Raw genomic sequence first — 22,835 nt, forward strand, 5'->3', positions numbered from 1 at the left:
TCAAAAAAAATGGATAAATCAGTCGGATGTGTATAAGAAATTCTTTCTTTTCTATCACTTTGACATATGTCAAAAAAATATTGCGACATTTCATTTATAATGATATATGTTAAAATTATTATTATTATTATAAATTAAATATGAAATTTAAAATCTTAATATTTTTTTAAACACAGGAAAGTAAAGTTGTTAGAAATCATACTCCAAGAATTTATTTTCCTAGAAATCATTTTTCTTGTCAACTTTACTTTCCTAGCAACTAAACATGGTCATTTATGATTGAGTAATCAGAAAATGATGAAGGTGAATAGCCATTATAGTGAGTGACGAGTCTAAACCACAACCTTAAACTTGGCAATCGGTAATTTTTGTGAGTATCAATGTGTCTTATGTTGTGCTAGTCGTTAGCTACTAGGAAATTTAAAAGCGAAGATGAGTTAACAAATTTAGTGAAAGTGCTACATCAAATGTGTTTAGGGAGGAGGGAGAAACGTATTCTTTTGGCCTTTTGGGGCATTTTGCAAAGTACTTAATTAGGTATCAGTCCTTGACAACATTTTCCACATACTTGTGAAGAAAAAATTATCTGAGTCGAGCATATAAATTTAAATAGATTTATAAATTTTAGAAATCTCAAGTTGCTATCATCTTATTTCTAAAAGATTAAGTGGCCCTCATGATTCGTGTTATTGATGTCCATTGATGACATTAAAGGGAACCTAAAATCAACCAGCCTTTTTGACTAATTTTATATAAATTTGACCACTCCACTATTCCTTTATTTTTTGTCTACCTATTTATCTGGCCCATAATGCCTTGGTATTTGACATTTTCTTGAAATGACTTTTGTGATTAATTACTACACTCAATTTTCCAATTTGTATTTCTCACTTTATTTCTGGAACATCTTGTAGTACCACCAATCTCTCTATTACAAATATAACTTTTTTCTGCAGCGATAGATAGCGTCGTGTTGCTTGCTCTCTCGTATGATGGATCTGTATTTCTTATTTTGTGTATTAAATTTATCCGTATATACTAATAAAATGGGAAAAAGTATATCCCTCTCTGTTTTTTAACACTTTGTCAAGGGAAAGAGATGGTGAGAAGCACGGCGGACTTCCTCATGGGAAAAAGAATATGGATGAATTAAATAGATGTATGTATTACACATCATTTTCATTCATCATGACACTTTATTCTAGATAAATGAGATACTATTAAATTCTATTGACCTTCGCTAGTACAGTCGCCCCAGCATAATTTATTTAGGCATACCTAATAACTTAACTTGTTTACGGTCAATTAATTATTAATCAATCCCAATTATAATTCATATTTATATAAACTAAAATTGCAAACCAGGAGTTGCAATGACACCTCGTGTTAGATATCCAAGGACACCATGTTTTTTATACTGAATTGGATAACAATTTTGCAATGATGTATTATTTGATTATGACACACAAACTAAGGCAATGATTTATTTATTTTGACGCATGTTATGTCTGTGCACTAAAACGAGGCACCTCATGTTTCCTAACGAAAATCTAACATATCGAACTACACTATCTTAAGACACATGGAATAGCAAACATATAACATATTCAAATTTTACTTAGGATATGATTATTCATAACAATCTTAAGATAACAATCTTAAGATAACAAACAACTATGTCAACAACCTACGTACACATACGTATGTCAACTAAATATAGTTGACATATGTATGCCTTTTTGACACACGTAAATATAGATATTGTCAACTACATTTAATTGAATATAAATATTTTCAATAGTTGTCAATTTACCACCACTATTAGTACAACGGAATCCATCTTCACATTGACACAAACTTTCCAAAATTGCCTATCAAAATTTTGCTAAACTGCCAAGAAGAACAAAAAAAATACTACTACTATAAAGCAGCCTTGCAAAGAGCAGCTGATCGCCTCATTGTATTGACTCAGTATTTAAAGAAATTCAAACCACTAACCTCACGCCAACAGGCGTGTCCCCGTTGTACATCTTCACTTCTTCTGGCTCAACGCACATTAATACCCCATTGTACATCTTCACTTTTTCCTATTCTTGCTTCTATTAACTTTCACAATCCTTCGACCTGACTTGTCACCTCCCGTGCTGCCCAATGAGAAGCTGCCTGATGCCTGGAATGAAGGACTCTGTAGAGGAACTTGATTTTGCTGGCTGCTGAACATGAACGGACTGTTTTGTGATGGGGCAGCCGATCCAAACGCAAAGGTAGGAGGGACAGGGGAAACAGATGCTTGACCAAATACAGGGGTAGGTGAAGATGATGGCACTGGATCCTCAGCCATGCTGTCTTCTGCATTCATCTGATCATTATTCCCAGGAGAGGCTGTAAAACCACCACCAAATACAGGCTGAGATGGGGAAGCAGATGCAGTAGTGAATGAGGAAATGGGGCCCGATGATGCAGCACCGGCTGGTGCAGCATTTGCAGAAGCAGAGAAGGAAAATCCCGATGACGGAGATGCAGAAGAGAATGGAGAACCAAATAGTGGAGATTTTTGGCTTGGCCAACTGGAACCAAACACATTAGAAGCCACACTAGTAGTAGAGTTAGCTGTAGATGAGGAAAATGAAGATTTCTCACCAAAACTGAATACACCAGATGTGCTACTGTTGAAAGAGCTATTTGTATTAATTGTTGCAGAAGAAACTGAGGTGCCACCAAAACCAAATACTGATGTAGTGGGACCACTGCTTGAACAAACAGTTGTGGTCGGAGAAGATGAACTTAAACCAAAACTGAATGCACTAGGAGTTGCAGCACTGGAGCTAACAGCAGATCCTTCTGTAACAGCAGCCGGAGTTGCACCAAATTTGAATAAACTCGATGTTGTCCCACCAGCAGGGACAAGAGAGGTGGTGTCTGATGTGGAAGTCGGAGAACAAAAACCAAAACTGATGCTTGGAGTGGGCATTGAACCAAGAGAAGAGCCGACATTCATATTAAGTGCTGGAACTGATGCAGACGGAGCGGACACAGCTGATGTGCATTGCATGATGGTACCGGCACCAAAAACTGGAGATTTAGTGGCACTAGCAAAGAGGGAACTCTGAAGACTGTTTCCAGTTGAATTACTGAATGAAGAACTAAGCTTGAAAATGCTACTAGAGCTGCCAGAACTTAGGTTTGTGTCAACTTCCGCTCTCTGATCTGCTCTTTCTGAGATGCTAGCTGTTGGTGCTGCTGACACTATAGATGGCGGATCTATGGAGGAACCAAATTTGAAAAGAGGTCCACCTGAACTTGAAGATTTCACTGCTTCTCCAAAAATGCTGCCACTAGAGGGGACTGTTGTGCTGGTACTGCTGCCAGTGGGAAGAACGTTAGTAGTGCTGGTCGAAGAGGTCAACAAGGGAGCACTACCCGTGGATGTCTGATGCATATCACTAAAAGAAGCTGCAGGAAATGATACAGGAGAAGATCTTGAAACAGATGGCCCATTTAATGCTACAGAAGAACCATCACCACAATTTCCAATAGTATCAACCTCTTTTACAGGCTTCATATGAACTCCTGTCTCTGAATTCCCAGTTTTGACTTGAGAGCCAATCAATGTTGAATTATTGGCAAAGCTGTACATGCAATTAAAACATTAAGATCGTGATTTTTTTTTAAAACCTCAACATCTGACGTAAATCATACAAAACAACTAACCTTCTGGATCTGTCAGGAGATTTAGCCCTTTTCGTAGATTCAGAAGGCAGTGAAGGAGAATTATCAGTAGCTTTAGAGCTGAAACTGAACAAATGAGAACTATTTCCTTCCTTAGGTTTATCAAATGCAGGAACCAATGAAGTAACGATTTGAGACTGTGAAGCAGCTCTTTCTCCTTCTGATGCAGGGATGTCAATGACACTAGTCCCTTTTCCAAATGTGACTGCACCAGAGGTAAGTTCGCTTGTACTCCTTGAATTAAGAAAGCCCATAGAGGACTTATCTTTAGACTGAAAAGTGGTTTGGGATTCTCCAGCAGTTTTGGCATGAAAGTTCTCAAAAAGGCCTTTATTCTCAGATAGAGGTCTAGAAGCAAGGCCATTGCACTCTACATCAGGAAGCTCCAAGGTGTCCTAGAAAATGCCCCCACAATGATAACATTAGCAAGATCCACAATGGATATATAAGAGAGAACTATAAAATTAGCTACTTATTGCACCAATTGGTATTTGGTTGAAAGATGTAAAAATCAGATAATATACTAATGTGTACAGCAATTCAGCCATGAATAGAGCCTAAGGTTACAAACATCAGAAAACAGAATATACTACACCAGCTTTAGTACTGTTAAATAATGTGGACACTGACAAATACTCCCTCTGTCTGCGAATAGGAGTTCCATTTCTTTCCGGCACGAGTTTTAAAAAATGTTAAGAGAAGTGGGTGGAAAAGAGTTAGTGGTATATGGGCCCCACTTAAATACTCCCTTCGTCCCATAAAAATAAGGACACCTTCCTTTTTCCATCCGTCCCATAAAAATATCACATTTCCATTTATGGATAGTTCTACCAAACTCATTACTCATATACATCAATTTATTTACAACTTTATCACTATGACCCACCATTACAACTCATTAAACACTAGCAATAATGTGGGTCCCACTATCCACTAACACTGCTTCAACTACCCTTCTCCTCAACTCTCTTACTTTACAATTATGCATTAATTCCCGTGCCATCACAAATGTCATTTTTTGGGACGGAGGGAGTATATATTAGTTTTATTAGTTTTAAATGAAACGTGGGTGGAATGAGTTAGTGAAATGTGGAGCCTATTACCATTTATGGTAAAAATGAACCGGTACTCATGTCCGCGGTGGACCAAAATGGAAAAACAGGACTCCTATTCGCGAACGGAGGGAGTATAACTCCAATTTAGGCAATACAAATATATCTATATATATGACTACGCATCAATATAACAGAAAACAAACGATGTGTACCTCTTCTGCACTCATCCTAAAAGCTCTCTTCTTTTGAGGTTGGGATGTCCCATTCTTCACAACAGAATCACCAGGTTCAAGGCCAGGAGTAGAAGTTCTCAAGGACACTGCAGCATCATTGTTAAGAACAGAATTCCATCTGCCAGAAGGAATAAATGAAACATTAGGGCCATTCCCTTCTGCTTTCCCTTGCTTTAGGGGAGAAGACTCGTGAACATCAGGCAATATGCCATTGGTCTGATCCCCAGACTTAAGAACATCCTGGACATTCAACTTTGAAGAGTCTACATCCTCAAGGCTATCCAGAGCCCGTCCGGGGAGCCTATTTGAGATCAACTTTGAAGGTGAGTTCTCCTGCATTGCTTCTAACTTTGACACTGGCAATTTTTCCTTTGGGCTGATCTTTTCAAGTTGCTGCAATATTTTGGCAGCAACTTCTTTTGACTTTGAAGGAACATGAAAATAACTGGTACTTGAGACCCTCTCATTCTCATTTTCTCCACTATTTTTCAAGACCTTATTCCTTTCTTCCCCATTCATTTGAGGCTTCTGCTTTGCATGAGAGCCAACTCCCACTCCATGAGTAGTGTGACGAATACTAGATATCAATGAATTGGATTTCTGTCTGATTCTGCGCATAGAACCAACAGAGCCGATTTCATCATCCAATGCTGAACTTCTACGCTTTAAGGTCTGACAAGTAAAATAGGTATCATGAGAAGAGCTGAAGACATCATATCATCGAAATTAGAAATAAGTCACAGCATTTACCCCCAGCTGCGAGTCAAAATTGCCATCATTCTCCAGTGGAGAAAGGGATGACGATGATGTTGATGGCCCAGCAAAACCACTACTGTTGATTCCGCTTCCCTGAAATGAGTAAAACATGAAGGAATGAGCCTTAGAAAGAAAGCATTATTTTACAATATTTATAGTATAGGTGAACCTTCAGTGTGGAAGTTTGATGAACTCTGGAGTATGGGGTGCGAGGCATGGTGTAGATAGCCGATCTGCCTTGAGATCGTGGGGTTATAAAACCATTTTCTACAGCACTCATGCTGACAGAACTTCTCTTAGCGAGTGACACAATAGGTGACCTAGAGGGATTCAGTGTATCAGCACGCAACACTGTCCTCTCCTTACCAAGTTGATTGCTCATTCCCAGCAATGATGGAGAAACTTGTGAAGGCCTACTTCCCATGTAAGCCTTAGCAAGTTCAGCCGTAGAAGCAATATCACTCTCAACCACCTGGAGAGATTTTCATAGGGAATATTCAATTCATTCAGCTCCTCAAAATTGGGAGGACAATAACAAAATTGTGTTGTGGGCCTCACAGCGTATAACACTATTTAACTTACTCTTGAATTGTTAACAGGAGTAAACATCACAGCCGAAGATTCAACCCCATCAGTTCTGTTTTCTTCCAATGCACCGCTTGCAAATTCTTTTTGCCTGCTCGAATCTAAAGCAGACACTACATTGATTCGGCTTACATCCCCAGGAGACACTTCTGCAGCTCGTGATTGCAAAAGTTCTGCCAGATGAGCAATCTCAGATCTGCACAAACCAACTACAAAGTCAATGGGAAGTGATTAAGGCACTGACAAATTGAGCTGTTACAATGTGCAACATTTGATGAAACAGGCCTAGTATTAATCAGTTATACAAATATATAGCATCAATAGAAAAATAGAGTAACAAGTCAAACCAAATGAAAGTTACTTAGTTAGACATTAAAATAATAATATTGATAGGAGTATTCCATATTAACGTACAAACAAAAAAAATCATCAAATTTAGCAATTACAGCATTAAGCACTTGATATCAACGGCCAAAATTACTTCAACTGATGTCCAAGGAACAAAGTGGTGTCATAGTGTCACAAAATTAATAGTATACTAAGATATTTAAGTTCCAAATAAAGTACAAAACCATAAGACCAATTGGTTGAAAGAAGAAAATATCTCATGATTACTGATTTATGAAGAGTGAAAACAAGCATGCACGAGCATATCCTGAAAGAGTAGCTTGGCAGATAATACAATAAACACCTGTTACAAACTTACTGAAATAGAAAGATCCTGTATCAAAACATTCAACTTGTTGAAGCAGAAACCAGGAAATCCCTCCCAAAAACATTACCTTGTGAAGGTCTTTTGCTTCAACAAATGCTCAAGCTCAGTGACTCCGTTGCTGCTAGAACTATTTATTGGCTGGATGCACTGCCCACTTCCTGGCTCTCGGTAATCTCTATGACTCTTCAACGAAGAAGCAAAAGTACCAATCAATTGTTGGACATTTTCAAAGACAATAGCATCAGATAGAATATACCACAACCGCATCCATTCAAAATGGAAAATACTGTTGAATTTGACAAGGTGCCAGGCACTAGTATTATGTAAACACCTCACATTAGAGGCACAGATGTGATGTTAAAAAGATTGAACTTGAACCTATCAACAAAACTGTAGTGGTTATTTTCCAGAAGTTGAATGGAAATGTATGTAAACTTGTGGAACTTTGTCAGCCTCAGTGTTGTTAGGGTCGCGGGTCGGTCCGGGGCGCTGAGGCTGGACCCCGGGTCGCAGGGCGATGGGGCGCTGGGGCAAGGGACCCACGAATCGGGGCGTAAAATTATTTATATATTAGTAATAATAATGATTAAATATAATTCACTAATATATAAATACTTATACTTACATAACAGGAAGGAAAAAAAATTAAATTTCAATCTTTACATTGGGTAGAAAATAATTATTGAAGGAATTATAGTCTATTTACTTGTTTTGATAATTAAAATGAATTTTATAATTAATTCATTTTGAGGAAAGATGAAAAGTTGGCTGTAATAATAAATTAATATTATAGAAAAGTGGAAAAGTAAAAAGTTGAATGATTAGAGGTAAAAAAAGAGGCAGTGGTGGGTGCCTAGGTTTTATCAAAAGGACTTCATAGTATTAAAATACTAATAAAAAGAAAAGATTTCAGCTTCCTCTCTCTTTACAGAGAAACGAATCGCTCTACCCAATGTAAAGATTGAAATTTTTTTTTCCGGTTATGTAAGTATATGTATTTATATATTAGTGAATTGTATTTAATCATTATTATTACTAATATATAAATAATAAATAATTTTGCGCCCCGATTCGTGGGTCCCTCGCCCCAGCGCCCCTCGACCCGGGGTCAAGCCTCAGCACCCCGAACCGACCCGCGACCCTAACAACACTGCTAGTAGGTATATATAAAGTAAAACAATACATTTCCCAATAGTTATCAACTTAAAGGAGTGACTCAAAACATATATTTGCACAAGATAAAATAAATCCAGGGAGAATAAAATTCAAGAAAAATCTTACATTAAGATCAATCCCTTTATACATGTCACCATCTTGGGTATTTGACTCTGCTAAACCATCTTGAGCTTCTGACTCTGTTAAATCATAAGACAAAGTATGTTAAGAAATAATTCAAAGAACTGGTCGCCTAGTGCATCAGAAAACAGATAAAGTGTGAAATACCATATCTTCAATTTATATGGAAAAACTAATATCCCTCTCCGAATACCATAATTCCAATTAATATGAACAACCAATATCATGTTAGCTATTGCAACAGGAAACTGTGAGCTAGCACAGTAAACCGTAAATACAAAAAATGAACATTACAAAAGAGTAACAACTACAATGAAGTCCATAAATGAACTCGACAGAGGACCATAAAGGCACACAATCTTGTGAGAATGCTACTCTATAATCTATATACAGCTTTACACATTATGTTAGCACACAAACAAGAAGGAAACGAGAAAAGGCACAATTACAAGCTGGAGGCTGGTTCAAAGAACAAATTTTCAGTACAAAAATTAATCATGTGAACAAAATAAACAGGCTTAAACACACAAAATAATCCAGCCAATAAACCCGTTTACAGCATTGATACAAAAACAAATACACAATTCGATGCCAAATTTGGAACATTTTCCGGAATTTGATGTCCAAATGATATGAACAATCAATATATACTTTTAAAATATGAGTAAACTGAAAGAAAATAAAATAAGTAGCACAAAATTGACAAATTTGACCAATGAAACCTAAAAAGGCCAGCAATTACAGATTCTGAGAAACCAAAATGAGCAAATTACCTGGTGGCTGACGAAGAGGAAGAGGAGGCGGAGGGAGGCGTCTACGAAAGATAGAACCGAAGAAGCGGTCCGCACCATATGATATGAGTTTAGAGGCGGGCTCTACGACCAGCTTTGTCAACCAGCTGCTGCTATCGCTGCTATTAGTGCTGCTAACACGAAGGTCGGTGGGAGGGCGGTCGTACGGCGTCGCCTGTCGGCGAAAAGGCTTCTTCCGTAGCTTTCCTCCGGCTCCTCCACCGCCGTAAGAAGATGTGTTAGCATTAGCCGTTGCTCCGCCTTCTTCCGCCGTTGACATTCTCGTCCGATTTTGATATTTAGCGTTCGGAGAGAAGAGGGGGCCGAAAGCTAGGGTTTTATTTTGGGGGTGGACAGAGAAAACGATGCTCGATATAAGAAAAAAAAAACCAAAAAAAAAATAATGGGCACCGAATAAAATGTACTCCTTGGTTTGATACTTGGATGCTAACTTTGATTTCGCTGTCCAATTTTACTCCAATAAAGATCGAATAAAATGTACTCCTTGGTTTGATACTTAGATGCTAACTTTGATTTCGCTGTCCAATTTTACTCCAATAAAGATTCAAATTTCAAACGAGAATATCCCACTGAATCTCACGAATAATAATAATATTATGATAGTATCCTTTTTCAATTATTTAATACTACTATTATTCAAATATTAATAGTCTAATCAATCCAAGTATAATCGCAATAATATACTTTTTCAAAACTATTATTCAGATATTATGGTCTAATCAATCCATCATACTATATTTTATATCATGTTATTTTCTATACCTCATTCGCTTCTCTCTTCAAATCAATTTATTGGGTTAGAGCATCCGCAGTGGTGGCCGATCGCCGATCGGCCACCTGATCGCCTCCGGGGAGGGAGCCAATCGTCCTTCCCAAACGCCTCTGCTCCAAGCCCGATCAATCACCCCAGCCGATGGCATATCGGCTCCGCATCGGCCCTGCAATGGGACTCCATTGCGGAGGCTTGGGCCGATGGCGGAGCCGATTTTCATATTTTTTTTTATTAATTTTTTAATTTCTTCTCCTATTATGAATACCTCAATCTCCTTCCCTTCATTTCACACATCCACATCCTTCTCTACTTCATATTTTTTTCTCACTATAAATGTCTTTTAATTTCACTCCCATTTCGAATTGCGATTCCAACGTCGGCGAAAGCAACCCATTCGCTTCTCGTTATATTCTGTTTTCCAATACTGTAATACATCGAAGAATGAATTTATTATGTAATTTTATTTATATTATTTAGACATTTATGTTTTATTTAGTTTTTAAAATGAAATATGTTTTTTGTCGTATATTATGTTGTCTTTAATTTACACCAACAATTAAAAGTGAAATAAAATAGTGATGATGTGGAAATGAGATACGCTCTGAGATAGGCTCTGGGATGGGCTCTCATTGCATGGATATAGGCTCTGAGATGGGCCCGCTAACGTGGCAGGAAAAATAGAGATAGGCTCTTAGATGGGCTCAGGAGATATGTCACCATTGCTAATGCTCTTATAAACCCATACCATATCGGAGAATAGAGGGAAGTTGAAAGGTGTATACAATTCATGTCCAACCTTAATTAATTTGAAGCCTTTTGATGGTGACCCACAAACAAATTCGTGCGGGCTTGGTGCCGCCCAAAGCGAACAATATCAAACTAATATGCAGTCGACGACGACTCATCCATCAATAAATGTCTCATTTGATTTTTTACTACTTTTGGTAATGAAACTCACATTCCACTAACTTTTTTTCACTCACACCTTCACTATAAAACTAATACTATATAAAAGTAGGACCCGCCTTCCACTAACCTTTTACGGTCACTTTCTATTACATTTCTTAAAACGTGTGTCCGGTCAAACTTGGTCTTGTATTGGTGAACGATGGAAGTATCTCCTTTGGAGCATGACGATGATGTTCGTAACTCCATCTGGGTCACTTTCTCTCGTGTCTCCGAAGAATGATCTGTAGTATTTACTAATGATGAACATGGAGGACTGAATCTATGCATTTTTCCAATTAAATAGTACTTTCTTAGTCTGTCATTACTTGTCACTAGTTTTCTTTTTCAGTCTGTCCATCAATACTCGTCGCCCTTACTTTTTACTACTTTTAGTAAGAGCATCCACAGTGGGACGGATGTCCCGGCGGATCCCGACGGACTTCCCAAAAACACCTTCTGTCATGTCATAAGGACATCCCATTGCACAATGGCGGACATTCCGACGGACATCCACAATAATAAAAAATCACAAATTCACCAAATTAAACAATTTACGGAATTAAACAATTTACGGAATTAAAATTTCGACACGAATAGGGAGAAAATGCAACCACTCTATTTAAAACAAAAAACATACATAATTATTATAAAAACACATAGTTAAAAAAAACAACCTAAAGCTTCGACGAATACAGCCCCCGTCTCACTCCTCGCCGTCCCCGCCGCCAGTCCCGTCTGGCAGGGGTGGCATCCCCAAATCGAGCCGCATACTGTCGATGACATCCTTCAGCATCAACTTGTATTGGGGGTCAGTCGCTGCATACCACTTCTCCATGGTGTGTATCAGTGTCTCATGTTGCTGTATGCGGGCGAGTGAGGGGAGCTCGGGATCGATCTGGGAAGGAGTTGCTGATTGGACCTCGGCGGACCCGCTGGCGCTTCCCCTAGCCATCCCATCGCGGTCTTTTGCCCAACCGGGCGATGGCGGCGGGAAGACGATTAAGGGGTGGGGAACTTTGCCTCGGCCTCAGGGAGTTCGTGGGAACCGGCACTACTGCTGTACTCCCTGGAGGCGTTGATCTTCGTCCGCTTCGGCCAGCCAACTTCAACACCCGAACTAAACTTTGCGGAAGTCTGCACCACAAGATAGACCTCCCAATATTTAAATTCCCTGAAACCCAATTCACTGTCGGGGAACTGCTGGTGAGACAAAAGCTTCACATCATCGGCTGACATGCCGCTGGTTGCCGTGCGGAGGTTGTTTTGGTAGATGCCGGCAAATCGGCTGAGCTGCCTCCTTAGCAGCTCCCACTGTTTTCGGCATTGCTCTCCATCGTGAGGCTTCCCACTTGGAGGTTTGAATTGGAGGTAGCTTTGGCTAATGTGCCACCACATTCTGTCGATATGCTGGTTAGCCTCGACGTAGGGATCCTCGACTACACTGATCTAGGCCTTCGCTAGCTCGACGCACTCCCCTATGCTCCAGATGGTCCTCTTTCTCCCTCCGGCTTCCTCTCCCTCTCCCTCCCCCTCGGCCCCCGCCCCACCCTCGTTTCCCGCACGCGGAGTAGTGCCCTTTCCTCTCCCTTGCCTTCGAGTCCTCCCTGCCGCTGGTGGCATCTCAGTGGGAGAATCACTAGACAATAAATCCATGTAGGGGCGATAGACATTGTCCCCAGGTGATTGGGGGACCCCTGCCAGCCTGTCTGCTCCCCCGCAGCGGCAGGCATGCTCTGCATCATCCCAGGCATCATCATCCCGGGCATTTATGGCATCATCCCCGTCATCGCGGCACTCATCCCGGGCATTTGGGGCATCATCCCACACCAAGGGGGTACATATTGTAGTACCCAGACATCATCCCCGCGGCCACGCCATTTGCGGTTAGGGCATCATCGGCGCCATTCCGGGCATCATCCCGGACATCGGTGCACTTCCGCCGGCATTTCCCCCAACTCTAACGGAAAAGTCGGCGTTTGTGACTCGCTCGTGGCAGGGGAATCACTATCGTGGTGTTCCATTTATCTTCAAAAGAAATGAAAGTAGAGAGAGAGAAACTCATTAAAACAAGTAGTGCGAATGAAATGAAGTTCAACGAGCCGTATATATAGAGTTTTTTTTAAAAAAATTAAAAATTAAAAATCGGGACGTCCGTCGTGGCACCGCAATAGCGGACGTCATGATGGACATCCCCGGAATGCCACGGAACTTCGGTGTCCGCAACGCACGTCCGTGTCTGCCTCCCTGCTGCCTAATGGCGGACGTCCCGCACTGACTTCCAGCACGCCGGTCGGACGTCCGCCGGGACGGCCGCCGTTGCTGATGCTCTAATAGACCTCGCATTCCACTGACTTATTCATCTCACATTTTATTACAAAGATCCATATATTAGTAAACATTTTAACCTGCTTTTTATACAATTCTTAGAATATGTCCCCAGTCAAAGCGTGACAAGTATTTATTTGAACTACTGTTACTCTTACCCGGTGAATCAGACTTCTTTGTAAGTCCAATCACTATGGATAGGTCTTAGACCCATTTAATTGACCACGTTTAAGCGCAGGTATATCACTAACACACTAACGGTAGGCGCAATCTACATCTAATTGATAGTATGTTAGTTAAATAAAAAAAATATTTCTCCGATAAGTAATCTTTCAAAGTATTTTTGGACCATTATGTGTACAAGTATAAAATACTACTCATTCTTATGGACACGGTACTGAACACGAAGCATATATATTTTTATTACATTATTATTTTTCAATTATTTGATATAAACACAACCAATGAACATGCAAACACATTTATCAAGTACATAAATCCACAAACTATAGATTACAGTGACATAAAGTTATAGTTCTGATCTCAAATTTAATTGAAGTTGTAAATCAGTAAAATTGTGTACTAAGCGTAAATATAGTACTTCCATAAAAAAATACACAGTAACATATATGAATTTAAAAATAAACTTTTGTCATTAATACTAGTAGTACTATATATCATGTGATTCATGTCCAACCTTGTTCTTGAGGATGTAGTAGTTTTCGAAAATTCAAAGTTCAAAAGTTCATTTTTTCATTGTCTAGTTTATGTGTTTCCCTTAAGTTTCTTCAACCTATCCCACGAGAAAATTTCAAAGTAATTATTTTGCTGTGAAATGTAAAATTTTGTTAGTTGTTTGATGATTTCTCGTGTTGTATGTTTGATGTAATGTATACATAGAGAGAGAGATGCATTGACAAAATGTTGGCAAAAACGCCCGTGTAGAAGCACCAACCAAACATCTCATAATGGTAGTGCCCTTCTGCAGAAGAAGAGTTTGAAGCTTGCCTATCATCTTCATGCACTTAGCAAAGTACAGTATACAAGATAGAGACAAATGTTCAAATCCTAGAAAAAGTTAAAACATATGCCAAGAAACCCAATTTGTCTCGTCCAAAGAGGGAAAAGATGATATGATAATGAAATAAATGAAGGGAAAAAAAATCTCTATGTAAGTTTTAGCGCCTCTCTAAAATTTATGCTGAAGCTGTTCTCAAGGCCTCGTTTACCACCACCGCCGATCGGATGCCCCTTTTGCATCATCGTCACAAACTCGTTGTAATCGATACGACCATCCTGAAAAGGAGACGCAACACCAGTTCAGATCTCGATGGCTTCCAAGTTGAATACATTTATATATAATACTGAAATGAATAATCAAAAGTGTGGACTCACATTGTCTTGATCGACTTCTTGGATCATTTCTTCAAGGCGGGTGTCGTCAAGGCCAAACTCTAGACAAGCTTGTTGAAGCTCGTCGTGGGTGATGTAGCCGCTCCCGTCTTTATCAAAATACTGGAACGCAGCAAATAGGTGATCCTGCTTCTCGATCTTGTTTAGATGCAACGTTGCAGCTATGAACTCCCCATAATCGATTGTCCCACTGTTGTCAACATCAGCCTGTAGATTTGGAGACTCAAATCAGAAATTCAGTTCAAGAAACCCAATTCCCAAATCAAAATGATCGAAGAAATATCAACGGGGGCATTTGTTAGGATGATATAGCTTAAATACATAAAAATTTATGTAGTATAACTAGAAAAGAGGTATCTGATGATTCGGATAATTACTGCTTGCATGAGATCGTAAATCTCGGACTCCTTTAGGTTGGCACCAACTCTGTTCAGTCCAGCTTTGAGCTCTTCGAAAGTTATTTGACCGCTATTATCTGTGTCTATCATCTTGAACAACTCTTTTAGCCCAGCGATTTCGTCTTCAGACATGGACTCTGCAATCACCTGCACAAAAATATGTGATTTCTGTCAGAGAGAGATGAAGCAGCAGGAAAAGTTGAACCTTTAAATTATAAGGATCCACATTAATAGATCCATATAGAGATTGAAAACCGAGGGACTTACTCTAAGGGCCATTTTCTTGAGCCGGTTCATTGCAGAAAATTGTTTCAAGCGACTTAGAACTGCAGAGTCGAGAGGCTTGTCGGGCGCCACGCCATCCACTTGTACCCAAGGGTGGCCTGACAAAAATTTTAAGAGCAGAGCAGTACATAAACTCGGGCAAGGCAAATATCAAAAATATAAGATCATGCCTAGGTCAAATGGTTATGGAATAATAAATTGATTAAATTGATAGATTGTAATAAGAATGACAATAGAACTAATCTGAACTTAGATTTCCTTAAATTTGTTATTATGTAAAATGAGTTTAACTCAATTTTACCATAAAGTGTTTCATTCTAGCTATCACATTCCTATGCCTGTCATTTATTTAAGTTGAGTAGGGCTACAGTGAGGATGTTCAACAACGGTAGTCGATTATATAGTAAGTCCCTAAATTTTCAATACAAATATCATCAAAAGCCATATATATGGCACTTAAATTGAAAATCTGCCAGGCATGTCATGTAAAAAAGTTTAACTTCATAAATTCCATGATAAATACTTACAGAGGACTTCATGGGCAGTTAAACGCCGTTTGGGATCTCGAATAAGCATTCTCCTAACCAAATCTTTTGCATCATCAGAGATACTCGGCCAAGGGTCCGATGTGAAGTCAAGATCGCCATGCAAGACTTGCTCAAATATACCTTGCTCATTTTCTGACATCATGCAAAATGAAAAATTAAAACCTTTGGAGGAACAGTGAGGCATAGTTCAATATTAATGAAGAGTGTTGGCGGTTCTACCAGCCCAAAACGGAGGGACTCCACTGAGCAAAATGTAAACGATCACTCCAGCACTCCAAACGTCAGCTTCAGGACCATAATGCTTTCTAAGAACTTCAGGTGCAACGTAATATGGACTGCCTACCACATCGTGAAACTTCTCTCCTGAAAACATATAACCGCCACCTCCTCAGTTCACCAAACAGAAGGTAACAAAGCTAAATTTTGCACAGGGTAGAACCCGAATTCCTTCTGAAGTTCTCACAGTTTCTTGTAAAAAAGCCGCAAAGAAAATAAATTTATATGTTACAAAATAGAGTACAATTTAAGATTTACCTATTCATGTATAAATTTCCACAGACCTGGGTTTTAGTTGTAGCATAAAGCATGGAGCAAATACTAACTTCTCATCACTAAAGATTAACACACACACACACAGACTTAATATGGATTTGCTTCGGACAGAATTATCAAAATTTAAACTGCAAAAACTACTTAAATACACTACCTGGCTTGAAAAACATAGATAATCCAAAATCAATTGTTTTAAGAATCGAATCCTCCTTCTGATCAACAAGAAGGAAATTCTCCGGCTTAAGGTCACGATGCATCACACCCAAGGAATGACAAGCTTCCACCACACCAACAATCGTCCTTGTAAGCTCAGCTGCCTTCCTTTCGGAATAATGCCCACGTTGTATTATCCTATCAAAAAGCTCACCCCCGGCGCACAACTCCATGACAACATGAACCGCAATAGCATCCTCGTATGCCCCCTTGATGGATATAACATTCGGGTGCCCAGCCAGATGGTGCATTATCTGAATCTCCCTTCTAACATCCTCGACATCCTCATCAGTCAGCAACTTCCTCTTAGCAATAGACTTGCAAGCATATTGCGTCCCCGTAGCCTTCTCCACGCAGAGGAACGTCGTCCCAAACTGCCCCTGCCCTAACTTCTTCCCCATTGTGAAAAACTCCTTCAAATTCCCAGTTTTCCTCTGTAAAACAGAGTCAGTCCTAAGCCCTGCACTGGTATTCCTCTTCATAGGCTTCTTGGCATTCGCCTTCTCATCCTGCTTCGGCTTCGGCTCAGGCTTTGGCATCGTCACTTGCTCCGGTGGCGTGCTTTGAACCGGCACTGGGGACTCCGGCTCCACTTGAGCCTCGCTCTTGACACTCCCCCCATTGACAGAAGGGTCATTACTCCCCGGGGCCGGGGTCCGCCACATAGCGGCGGAAACGGATTGGATGAAATTATTTTTCACTATGCCCGGTCCAACACAAGTGTTCCCCATCTCTCCAACTACAAATCTACCAATTCACTTGCTCAAATATGACCGTTACAACTTTAAATGCTATATGCCAAAGTGAATTTCAAGATCTACCTGAAGATCAAAAGTACGACTGTCAGAGAATTCCTATTTCCACTCCAACTTGCCAAAGTACCATAATCAAAATCAAGCTAGCAACAAAAACAAGAAGACGCACTGAATAATTAAAACAATACATCAAAGCAAGTAAACAACCGATTCAACGGCCACAGATCTTGAATACGAACATCAAACCTGGGAAAAAGTCAAAGGAAAAGCCGAAAGTCTGCTAAAGGGAAAGGCCCATCAAAAGGATTTGCAAAGTGAGCATGGCTCTTTCTTCAACAGCAACTCACTGCAAAATCAAGGGTCAAACTAGGAAAAAAAAGTTGGGACCTTGATGAATCCGATGTTTCATCCAGTCCTCCACTAAGATTAGATTATGAGAATTGTATTTTAGGCCAATTACGACCAGACCACCTCTCCCAAAAACGCGTTTTTTATTACCATCATGCCAGTCTGTTTTTGCCGTAATGTCAACTGCGTCTTTTACTTCTTCTTTTGTGGAGTAGTACCATTTTCCGTTAGAGAGGAGGGGTCTTTTTACATGTTACAGAGAGATAAATTTTCATAAGATTCTTACCTTTTTTGTGTTCATTTATATCCTAAATACTGGATTTGATAGTTTTTGTGGTTACTAAAATAGGTCTCGTCCAATGTAATCATTGCAGGAAAAAAAAAACACTCCGCCCGACATGATGTGAGGGAGTTAAATCAGGGTACGTAATAGCCCGTTAAGAGGGAGTTAAATCAGGGTACGCAATAGCCCGTTAAGAGGGAGGCCTTAACCCACTGACTGCTATAAGCTCATTTCCCAAGGTCTCACATTTGTGCCTGAGAGATGGAAGTCTCACATTTGTGCCTGAGAGATGGAAGCAACTACATCAGTGAGATTTGAACCTGTTGGGTATCGGTGGTGCACACCCGAACTCCACATTAGTATGATATTGTCTGCTATGGGCAAAGCCCTCACGGTTTTGCTCTTGGGGAGTAGGGGTACTCCCCAAAAGGCCTCATACTAATGAAGTTGGGGTAGCCATTTATATACTTGCAACTCTTGTCCATTCTCCGATGTGGGATATGGTTTGCTTCACCACAATTCTGTAGGGATCAGACTAAAATCGGATTCACTAATTACCAAGACCTCTTTGTTCTTCATTAGAGAGCTCAGTCAAACTCTAACCATGCGACTGATTTTACACAATTCAAGATTACAATAAACTTGAATACAGAATAAGAATCTATCTATTACACAAGATTGAGATCCTCTTCAAGCTCATGTTCTTCTGCCTGCACACTTAACACCGGTGTTAGTAACACAAGGAATAGATCCTCTCGGATCCGAAACAGTCACACAAGTAAACACAAAACATGTAGTAACCACAGAAGAAATTAATTCTTCGGCTCAGACACCCGCCGATAGCACAAGCCTATTCTCAAGAACTCAGATCCAAGGGAGCACAACCGAATCTACCAGTTATTGACCTCACACTCCAGATTCCAGCACCAACAGACTCCACAACACCAGATCTATCACCTCCGAGAACACACTCACACGTAAACACTCACACACGAAACCCTAGTTTTCACCAACACTTCAGCAACCGAAGTGGTTGCCTTCTCTGGCACTGTAGCAGGATCTACTGCACTTTCAACCGTACAAGATCACAAAGAAACCGCCGAAGAACCGTCGGAGAAGAAAGCAGAAAGAGAGAAGAAGAGAGAGCTTAGAGTTTTCGAGAGAGAGTGAATAATGAGGAAAGGAAATGACTCACCTCTCACATAACAAGCACACATCACAATCCAACGGCTGAGAGCCATGATCCGGGTGGGAGTACACGTGGAAGGATCTGGAGTGGTAGGTTTTAGTTTTGGGCCAAGCCCAATTCAGCATCACCCAGGCCAAAGTAAAAAACCAGCCCAAATGAAAGTCCATCACCAAAATATTCAACAGAACCTAGACTTATTGCAGCAAGATCTGCCCCTCCGTTGCCAACTGAGTTATGCCCTGCGGGCAAAAATGAAATTAATTCGTTCACAATGTAATCAGTGGGATTCGTTTACTGACTGCAAGATATGTAACCATGTTTCGATGGATAACGGCCTTCAAATTCGGCCAATTTGAAAATATAAAAAATGTACTATGTCCGGAAAAAATATTTCATGAATTGTTGTTTGACTTATTTCTACATTATTCAAATTCTTATTGATCCATTAGTGTTCATTTGTGCTGTAATAACTCAATTGGAAAAATATTAATAAGATTCAAAATTACTAGTATACGTGAAAGCGTACATTAATTTGTCCTATAACGTGGAGATCTTAACAAATTTATTTTCTAGATATATTAATATACTAGTATATTATAAAACATAAATGATGAAATCATAGTAGTAATGAGATTAGTGAGGGATGATAGATGAAAACAACAATAGAAAAATATGCACAAAAATAGTGTCATTTCACTTGGGCCGACTTGTAGATTCTTCTCTATTGAGGCTTTGGGAGATGGCTTCTGGCAGTCAGTGGGTTAAGGTCTCTCTCTTAACGGGCTACTGCGTATTCTGATTTAATCCCCTCACATGATGTCAGGTCGGAGTGTGGGGGCCATCAAGGCGACAGAATCGCCTTTTTTGCTGCAATGATTATAAAAAAATTACTCCAACTTTGGTGGCTGGCGTTACTTTTCTTTAGTCATTAATTATAACCTTATCAATTATACTTCATCCCTCCCTAAAGACTATGAACTTTGGATTCGGCACGAGTTTTAATGCATTATTGGTAAAATAAGAGAGAGAGATAGATAGAGAAAGTTTTTTAAGTATTGTTAGTGGATAATGAGTCTCACCTTATTAGAGAGAAGAGAGTTTCCAAAATTGAAAGTTCATACTCTTTGGGGACGGATGAAAAAAGAAATAGTGCATATACTCTTCAGGGACGGATGAAGTAATAAATAAAGATCATACGCATTGAATCGCACAATAAATGATACTTACTCACTTCCAGAAAAATAAAATATAAAAAGTAATTGAAAATTTTAAGCATAAAAAATACTACTAGTCGTTCCTGAAAATTTGTCACTTATTTATATTTTCGTCCGTCTCTAAGAATTTGTTACCTTTCATTTTTACCATTTTTTGTAGTGACCCTCAGAATCTACTAACTCATTTTCACTCATATTTTATTATAAAAATAATATATAAAAATAAGGACTCAAAGTCACACGCCAAACTTTTTCAACCAACTTTCCATTACATTTTTTAAAACTCTTGTCATGTCAAATGTTTGACAAATTAGAGACGGAGGGAGTAGTCGATGAACCCTTTCTTGATGTTCTTGCAAAAAAAGTTGAAACCCCAATGATGTGTATTTTTTGAGCTTTTATGTCAATGAACTAACAACACACAAGTAAATCAAATAGCTCTAAAATTACAACCTCTCTGCAAGAGTACAGATGTAGTTGTAGTAAAAGAGTGTCGAACCACAGGGAGGCGTGTGATTATTTAACAAGGTTTGACAAGATTAATAAACTAAATTTAAAAACTAAAGTACGAAAATAGATAAACTCAAGAGATAAAGAACATTGCTCCCAACAACATTTGGATGAATCACTATTGTATTGATTCTATATTCAAGTTCATACGCTATTGAGAATGATGTATTAATTTTACACTCTAAGAGTATTAAACATACTTACAGAATTATAGTACTAGTGCTAGTTAAACACATAGCCCAAAAGTACCTACTCATTATACTATTATTCCTGCGGAAGCACGGGAAATACTAGACTAACTACTCAAAGCCAACAAATATTATGGTTAGCTGAACACTTAACACATAAACATCTTCTCATCGAACTAAACTCCCACGGATGCGTAGTAAATAATAATTCAACTCCAAAGACTCTTTACATCAATATTCACTTATGCATTTTCTCTTAACAAGGTAAAATTCATAAGTTTTTCATCTATGTTATCATTCAATTTCCAAGTTAAAGAGACATTAGAAAGAGGCGAAAAATATACTACATTAGATGCATCAAAACATAGCATATATAAAATCTGAACCATAGACAAAAACCAAAGCAAATGATTAAATATACAATCTCTACATTCAATTCATCCTACTAGTGTTAGGAGCAATGAAGACAAACTAGACACACATGCTAAAGAAGAAAAACCGTAAGATTAATGGTGTTCTCCGATAGTCGATGATAGTCCGTCTCCAAGATGATGAAGATTGGATCTCCCTTCCTCTTCTCTTCTTCTTCCTTCTTTTCTCTCTAATTTCTCGTCCAAAACCCCCTCCCCTTTCTCTCAATATTGGTACCTTAAATACCACCAAGCGGTACTCAAACAACTGCCTTTTCTCTCTCCTTTTCCATGCATGAAACTGACGACAGAAACTGCTATTTGTAGTTAGAAATGAACCACCCGGCCGGGTGTATTTTGAAACTAAAAATTCACCCGACCGAGTGATAGAAATTCCACCCACTCTGGACTCCTTATGCCTTTCGAATCTCACCCGACCGGGTGTATTTATTGCTTAAAATCACCCGGGCGGGTGGTAAGCTCTGGAGTCTCCACGCCTTTGAGAATCAGCCCGGACGGTGTTGCGATGTATGCCCGGGAGGGTAAGTAGCTTTGCTGCGTGAAATGGCAGATAATGGTTCTGTTCGGAGCATTGGACGTGCATTTCCGGCGGGTCTCCGGCGAAATTTTATCCTCCACGCTGCTGCACACCACTTGTTTGGTGAAATGCCTCAAAGAGAATTATGTACCTGTCTTTTACATAGTACGCCAAGTGTTTGATGGAATGTTTAAGTGAGCTCCAATAAGCTTTTTACATCCTAATTTCGATGAAAACAACGACTTGATGAGTCATAATCTACATAAAAATGTGTAGCACTTAGGGGACAAATAGAGAAATATGCTTCGCATCACCCAACCTAATAGCCTCCCACATTCCGGTCCTACAGCATTCCGGTCCTACATTAATGTAATAGGTATTCAATCATGATACACAGTGGTCCTAAGGATAGGGTCGTTAATCCATTGTCCTGCCAGAATGACACATCCCAAGGTCACACATTTGTGTATGATGGATGTTGCAACTACATGGCAGTGATGAAAATCGATCATTGCCTATTTTTGCAACTATGCTCCTCTAGAACCAATTGCGCTGTTCGTATAGGTTAAGTATTTTTACTGAATAAATTAATATTAATTCGAATAACAATTTTGTAATAAAATGTTGTTCAATGGTCAACCAAGCAGTAACAAATTCGAAAAATAAAATTAGTTGAGTCGAGCACATTGAACAATTAACAATTAAAAAAATTAATAATTTTTTATATATATTACTACAATTGAAGTAGCGCTATCTTATGTTGTG

The 22,835-nt window shown here is 39.3% G+C and overlaps 2 protein-coding genes across 3 annotated transcripts; both read right to left on the reverse strand.

Annotated features, from left to right (window-relative positions):
* Positions 1-1,753: 1,753 nt before the first annotated feature.
* Positions 1,754-9,606, reverse strand: LOC121792369 (nuclear pore complex protein NUP1-like). 2 transcript variants are annotated; one of them, XM_042190280.1, is made up of 9 exons: positions 9,143-9,606; positions 8,355-8,428; positions 7,141-7,256; positions 6,356-6,554; positions 5,943-6,245; positions 5,768-5,866; positions 4,997-5,689; positions 3,712-4,124; positions 1,754-3,629 (listed from the first exon to the last, which is right to left on the reverse strand). In XM_042190280.1, the coding sequence occupies exons 1-9, from the start codon at positions 9,438-9,440 to the stop codon at positions 2,078-2,080; spliced, it is 3,747 nt and encodes a 1,248-aa protein (XP_042046214.1). In that variant the 5' UTR covers positions 9,441-9,606; the 3' UTR covers positions 1,754-2,077. The 2 variants fall into 2 exon arrangements, with proteins under 2 accessions (XP_042046214.1, XP_042046215.1); XM_042190281.1 differs by having other exon boundaries at positions 7,141-7,248; positions 9,143-9,281.
* A 4,513-nt stretch (positions 9,607-14,119) lies between these two features.
* On the reverse strand, positions 14,120-17,855 carry LOC121792370 (calcium-dependent protein kinase 1-like). Its single transcript, XM_042190283.1, has 8 exons — positions 17,637-17,855; positions 16,577-17,456; positions 16,090-16,233; positions 15,850-16,002; positions 15,305-15,420; positions 15,017-15,184; positions 14,622-14,846; positions 14,120-14,522 (listed from the first exon to the last, which is right to left on the reverse strand). The coding sequence occupies exons 2-8, from the start codon at positions 17,364-17,366 to the stop codon at positions 14,394-14,396; spliced, it is 1,725 nt and encodes a 574-aa protein (XP_042046217.1). The 5' UTR covers positions 17,367-17,456; positions 17,637-17,855; the 3' UTR covers positions 14,120-14,393.
* Positions 17,856-22,835: the final 4,980 nt, after the last annotated feature.

This window comes from Salvia splendens, chromosome 2 (genome assembly GCF_004379255.2).
Source record: "Salvia splendens isolate huo1 chromosome 2, SspV2, whole genome shotgun sequence".
Taxonomy (NCBI): Eukaryota; Viridiplantae; Streptophyta; class Magnoliopsida; order Lamiales; family Lamiaceae; genus Salvia; species Salvia splendens.

Bases quoted from the DNA above. Each gene is read 5' to 3' on its own strand.
- LOC121792369 (XM_042190280.1), bottom strand. From the start codon at position 9,440: ATGTCAACGGCGGAAGAAGGCGGAGCAACGGCTAATGCTAACACATCT. The intron at 5,867-5,942 runs GTTCACCTATAC...TACTCATTTCAG, and splicing joins ATCAAACTTCCACACTGAAG to GGAAGCGGAATCAACAGTAG. The intron at 3,630-3,711 runs GTTAGTTGTTTT...TTGCATGTACAG, and splicing joins TCTCCTGACAGATCCAGAAG to CTTTGCCAATAATTCAACAT.
- LOC121792370 (XM_042190283.1), bottom strand. From the start codon at position 17,366: ATGGGGAACACTTGTGTTGGACCGGGCATAGTGAAAAATAATTTCATC. The intron at 15,421-15,849 runs GTAAGTATTTAT...AATTTTTGTCAG, and splicing joins AACTGCCCATGAAGTCCTCT to GCCACCCTTGGGTACAAGTG. The intron at 15,185-15,304 runs GTAAGTCCCTCG...ATTTTTGTGCAG, and splicing joins TCAAGAAAATGGCCCTTAGA to GTGATTGCAGAGTCCATGTC.